Raw genomic sequence first — 6,481 nt, 5'->3', positions numbered from 1 at the left:
GTTAGATTGTCTCAGGCACCGACAGACAACAGGGGTTACTTCATCTAGTGCAGGATTGCCTCCTGTCTTCCAAGTAGGGAAATTCAGTTCCAGGGGAAACGTGTTCACAGAAGCACAGGGTGTTGTGATCAGCACAAAGCAAGGTCTTTTTTTTTTTTCCAATATACTTGTATTAATTATCAGAGAAGTTCACTCCCGAATACAAGTTCTTACTTAAATACTCCGCAGCCCCGCGCCAGGTTCTTCTTCAGGGCCACCCTCACCTCCTTGTTCCTCAGGGTGTAGACCACAGGGTTCAGCAAAGGCGTCACCACCGTGTAGAACACCGCCACCAGGCGGTCCTGGGAGGGATTGGCCCCAGAGTCTGGCCGCAGGTAGATGATGGAGGCGCAGCCAAAATGCACTATGACCACAGTGAGGTGGGCCGCGCAGGTGGAGAAGGCTTTGCGCCTTCCCGCGGCTGAAGGGATCCTCACGATGGCTGCCACGATGAAGGCGTAGGAGAGGAGGATGAGGAGGAAGGAGAACAGCACCACCAGGATGCTCAGGAAGAAGATGCCAAGCCCCTTGTGCGTGCTCTCTGCACAGCTGAGCTTCAGCACAGGCGCGATGTCACAGAAGAAGTGTTCCACGCGGCCTGTGCCGCAGAAGGGCGAGGAGAAGATCATACAGGTTTCGACCAAGGCCACCGAGAAACCAGAGCAGAAAACCAAGGCTCCCAGACACAGGCAAACGGTGGGTCTCATGATCACAGAGTAGCGCAAGGGATGGCAGATGGCCACATACCTGTCATAGCCCATCAGTGTAAGCAGGAAACAGTGGCTGCATCCCAAGCCCAAGAAGAAGAACATCTGGGCCCGACAGCCCGCAATGGAGATGGCCTGGCTCTCCATCAGCAGATGGGCCAGCATATTGGGGATGGTGACCAGTGTGTAGCAGGTCTCAGAGAGGGAGAGTACAGCCAGGAAGCGGTACATGGGAGTGTGGAGGGTGCGGTCCACCTGGATGATGGTGATGATGGTGGCGTTGCCACTGAGTGTGACCAGGTAGGTGAGGAGGAACAAGGTGAAGAGAGTGGACCTCAGTTCTGGGAGGTTGGAGAATCCCACCAGCACAAACTCTGTCACCAGCCAGGTCCCATTGTCCTGCTGCTTCTCAGGAGCCTGAGAGGAGATAGGATTACTGGGACAAGGCAGGGCAGTGAGGCCTCAGGTAGGGGCAGGAGGATCATCACCGGTTTGCAGACAGGAGAGAGACACTCAGAAATGCTCAGTTATTACCCAGCCATCGAGGTATCTCCTCAACACAGAAGAAGATAAGAATTAGCGAGGTGGTGGTGGTGTTACATACCTTTAATCCCAGCACTTGGGAGGCAGAGGCAAGTGAATCTCTGAGTTCAAGGCCGGACTGATCTACAGAGTGAATTCCAGGACATCCTGGGCTACACAGAGAAACCCTGTCTCAGAAAACCAAAGAAGAAGAGGAGGAGGAGGAAGAAAAAGAGAAAGAAGAATTTCAAATCAGGGCCCAGAGAGATGGTTCAGTGGTTAAGACTTCTTGCTCTTCCAGAGGATAAGAGTGCATGCTTGGGTCTGTAACTCCAATTCCACGGGATCTAACACCCTCTCTGGCCTGTGTGTACACCCACACATATGTGGCGTATATTCACACAAATGCACACACACACACACACACACACACACACACACACACACGTAAAAATAAGTCTTTGTTTTAAGTATTCACAAAGGAAAGCGCTTTTTGGGTTTTTTGTTGTTGTTGTTGTTTTGTTCTGTTAAGTACCAGGTATTCCCAGGTCTCCCATTCAACTACTAACCAGGCCTGACTCAGCTTAGCTTCCAAGAGCAGACAAGATTGGGTCCGTTCAGGGTGGTATGACCACAGACACAAAGCAAAGATCTTTAGATGGAGGAAGAAGACAGTAAGCCCACATATGGTTTCATTTTAAAACTAGAAAGAGATCCTAGATGAAGTGTGCTTGGGTGTGTGCACATATAGATAGCAAGGGCTGGCATCCTCTATTATTCTCTACCGTAGTTTTTGAGACAAATTCTCTCACGGATTCAGATTCTCTCAGACTCTCATTTCAGACACCATGGCTGGCTGTCAAACACCAAGGAGCCTCCCATCTTCACACCCTAGTGCTGAAGTTACAGGTGTGGGTCACGGTCCACAGCTTCTCGCATGCGTGCCGGGGATCCAAACTCAGATGCTCATGCTTGCATAGCAAGCTCTTTATCAGGGAGCCGTCTCCCCAGCCCCGAATAGCTCCATTTACGTAAAATGTCGCAGGGACAGAGAGCAGAGTGGCAGCTGCCAGGGGCTCGGGGAGGGGCTAAGGAGTGGCAACTAGTGAAGAAGGGGTTTCTTCTTGAGGTGATAAAAATGTACTGATGGTAGAGGTGAGACTGGGGGAGTACAGCTCGGTGGTAGAATGCTTACCCATCATGCACCAAGCCTGACGTTCCGTGCCCACCACCACCATAAGGACGACAAAGACAATTAGAGTGACTCTTGCATGGCATACAAATGCCCGCAGCAATGCTGAATTATCTTCCGATAGTTAGCACTGCTACGTGAGCTTTACCTCATTCAGAAAATGCACATTTTTGCCGGGCGGCGGTGGCGCACACCTTTAATCCCAGCACTCAGGGGCAGAGGCAGGTGGATCTCTGTGAATTCAAGGCCAACCTGACCCACAGAGAAATCCTGTCTCAAAAAAGCAAAATAAATTGCATGCATTATATATATATGCATTTTTTTGATTTTTTTTGTTTTTTTCGAGACAGGGTTTCTCTGTGGTGTTTTGGTGCCTGTCCTGGAACTCACTTTGTAGACCAGGCTGGCCTCAAACTCACAGAGATCCGCCTGGTTCTGCCTCCCGAGTGCTGGGATTAAAGGTGTGCGCCACCACCGCCCGGCTATATATGCATTTTTAAACTGTCAAATTGAACTTGACTCTCTGGACACAGTGACAAAAACTTGTACTACAGCACTCCAGAGGTGGAGTCAAGAGGTCCAAGAGACTAAGGTCATCCTCGGTTACGTAGTGACTCCCAGGCCAGCTGTGTTATGTGAGATGCTGCCTTTAAAAACAGTCTGAGTGGGGCATGGTGGCCCCTGACTTAACCCCAGAATTCCCAAGGTAGAGGAAAGCAGATCTCTGTGAGTTCAAGGCCAGCTAGAATTACATAGTGAGATCTTGTCTCAACATCATCTGCAGAGATAGCTCAGTGGTTAAGATCACTGGCTGCTATTGCAGAGAACCTGGATTCAAAGTCCCAGCACCCACATGGCAGCTCGCAACCACCTGCAAACTCCAGTTCTAAGGAATTTGACACTCTTTCCAAGCTGTGCAAGCAGCTGCATGCACATGGTGCATGCACATGCAGGCAAACGTTCATACACATAATATAAAAAATAATACATCTGGATTGGGGATTTAGCTCAGTGGTAGAGCGCTTGCTTAGCAAGCGCAAGGCCCTGGGTTCTGTCCTCAGCTCCAGAAAAAAAAAATACATCTCTTCAAAAAGCATTGCAATTAAGCTTTTCAGCAGAGCCAGAATCTAGTCAAAGGTGAGCTGCAGGCTCAGGTACAGACCTTAATCGGCAAGCCATGAGGCCAACTCATCGGAAAGATCAGAAAAAAGATATTTGGGAACAAAAGAGAATTTGAAATTTCCAAGTGAGGTGATGGCTTTTTTTTTTAAAGAAGGGTCTTACTGGAACTTGCAATCTTCCTATCGACCAAATTCTGGGGTTACATACACCTCCCAGCTTCTGAGGGAATGGCTCTAGGAACCAATCTCAGAGCTAGCTGACTCACTACCAATTTATGGTTATTATATAGAGCAGTTGTTCTCAACCTGTGGGTCATGACTCCTTTGAGGTCAAATAACCATATCAGGTGTCCTGCATATCAGATATTTACATTACAATCCATAACAGTAGCAAAATTACAGTTATGAAGTAGCAATGGAGTAATTTTGTGGTTGGGGGTTACCACAACATGAGGAACTGTATTAAAGGGTCACAGCATTAAGAAGGTTGAGAGTCACTGATATACAGGAAAGATCTTATATGTATTCTCACGAGCTCTTCCCAGACACCCCTCTAACCATCTAGGTTAAAGAGGAGGCTTAGGTAGAAATCTTCCCTCAACATATGCTCAGCATAGGAGTGAGTTTACTACAGTATATCAAGCTTTGCTTGCTCACCTCCACAGACGGGATGGTCATTACCTAGTAAACAATCACTATTACCTAGAGCAGAAATTGGTGCTCTGACAGACAGGAATAGTGAGAATGGTGAGATGCATCTCCTAAACCTAGTAACTCTGGATTTGAGTGCCCCTTTCAAGGGACAAGATGACTCCTGGGAAGCTGGCAGTCCCCCTGAGCCTCATCCTATGAACTCACAGTTGAAAAATAGTGCTGTTACCAAGTTCCCAACCCAAAGATCAAGAAGAACAGGAAGTCCTGTGTGTGGCTAGACTACCAACATTCTAAAGCCTTTCATCAAGATGCACTTTCATGATGAGCGGGAAAACCAGACTCACACACAGAACTCAAGTTACCATCATTTTGACAGCTAAAAGAGCCTAGGCCAGAGGAAGTGAAAACACAGGGCCAGCAGCCCTTACCTACTCTCTCCTGGTACCCAAATCAGCGTGTAGTGAAGGTCCTAGGATGGAGGCTTGTCTGGTGGGTGGGAGAGACAGTTGCTGAGATTGGGGTAGTGGGACACCATCTGCAAACTCAGAAATGAGTCCTGTGGACTCACAGTTGACAGTGAAATCTGCCCAATAGTGCTGGTAGAGGTCCCCAAATGAAGGAGCTACATGAAAAGCAGGAAACCCCTCCTGTGGCTGGGTCCTGCTCCGCAACAGCAGAGGATCTGGGGTTTGATTTTTCCTGAGCCTATCCGGATTCCTGTTCCCACCTCTTAGATGGGGAGACCAGCTGTCCAAGGAGTCACTTGATAGGACCAGCAGTCCCCACCTGCTCACTTAAAGCCCATGGAATTTACGCCCCATGAAGGCCCCAGAACAGCGCTTGCCTGCAGGGCTTACCTGTGGGTGCTGAGTTCAGAGGCCTGCCAGTGTTGTCCCCACTGTGACAATGGCAGACCCAGGGTCCTTCCTGAGAACTGTGGGAGGGCAGAGGGCAGGGAGTGCTGGGGAGGAAGTCTGGCACCTCCCTTCTTCCCTGCTGCTTCGAGCTCTCACCCCACATAGATCTGTGTGTGTGTGTGTGTGTGTGTGTGTGTGTGTGTGTGTGTGTGTCCATGTAGTCCAGGCTGCATGAGCATGTACCCCACACACCCAAGCCCACTCATCACTTTGGCTCACCACCTCCTGTGCACCAGGGTTCTGCAGTGTTCAGAGCTGGCGGCGGGAGTGGGAGGGGGTTCCTCTAGTTCCCTTCTGAGCACATTGAGGATTCTCCAGGACCCCACAAACTCAACTCAGATTGGAATTAAACCCCTTTGAAGCCAGCTCCATGGAAGGGGGTCACTGTCCAGGCAATTAAACTGTTCCCCTCCCTCCACTCATTCTCAGGTCTCACCAAAAGTGGGGCTGGGCAGGTGGCTTCTGCAGCCAGAACTCAACTCACCATGGCCAGGATAGGCTCTCACATCCCCGTGAACATCCCTCTCTGCCTAAGAAGGGAGGGGCTGAGGACCCACATTCTCCTATTCTGGGGTCCCTGGAGCTGCTGTCACAGAGGCTCTGCAGTCACTAACAAGCCCCCCAGGACCAGGCTGGTGCTGTGAGGAGTGCTCTCTCCTGGAGCTAGACACCCCAGGGTCTTCTTCCCCAGCACCCAGCCCTGAGCCTCACAGTAGGGAAGGATTAATTGGAATCCCCCTTTGGGGACAGCAGTCACAGAACATCCCTCACTTCATCCCTGCTCCCAGTTTGCAATGAGTGCCACCTCAGCTGTGCAAGGCTGCTTCCCAAAGACCTGCGTTTGTGGGAGGAAGAAGTCGATGACTTCATATTGTTACTCGGGATACTCAGGATGAATTTAGGGTCCCACAGCCTTTACATATCTGTTCTTTCTAGATCATTTTTAGTCACTAAACATTGTCTTAGGGTTTCTATTGCCGTGAAGAGACATGGTGACCATGGTAAATATTGTAAAGGAAAACATTAAATTGGGGCTGGCTTACAGTTCAGAGGTTTAGTTCATCATCATCACACCAGGAAGCATGGTGCCATCCAGGCAGACATGGTGCTGGAGAGGTGGCTGAGAGTTCTGTATCTGAATCTGCAGGCAGCAGGAAGAGAGAGTGACACTGGGCCTGGCTTGAGCTTCTGAGACCTCAAAGCCCACCCCCTGTGACATACTTCCTCCAACAAAGCCACACCCACTCCACCAAGACCACACCTACTCCAACTATGCCACACCTCCAATAATGCCACTCCCTATGAGTCTATGGGGGCTATTTTCATTCA

General features: G+C 49.8%; 1 protein-coding gene across 1 annotated transcript; it reads right to left on the bottom strand.

The window, feature by feature from the left end:
• Positions 1-209: 209 nt before the first annotated feature.
• On the bottom strand, positions 210-4,259 carry LOC128116090 (olfactory receptor 10T2-like). Its single transcript, XM_052747354.1, has 2 exons — positions 4,239-4,259; positions 210-1,163 (listed from the first exon to the last, which is right to left on the bottom strand). The coding sequence occupies exons 1-2, from the start codon at positions 4,257-4,259 to the stop codon at positions 210-212; spliced, it is 975 nt and encodes a 324-aa protein (XP_052603314.1).
• Between the last annotated feature and the right edge of the window lie 2,222 nt (positions 4,260-6,481).

The sequence above is a fragment of the Peromyscus californicus genome, unplaced genomic scaffold (assembly GCF_007827085.1).
Source record: "Peromyscus californicus insignis strain IS unplaced genomic scaffold, ASM782708v3 Scaffold_1__1_contigs__length_55948999, whole genome shotgun sequence".
Classification (NCBI taxonomy): Eukaryota; Metazoa; Chordata; class Mammalia; order Rodentia; family Cricetidae; genus Peromyscus; species Peromyscus californicus.
Note: the sequence above shows the minus strand (reverse complement) of the source record. Positions and strands in the feature narration are given on the sequence as shown.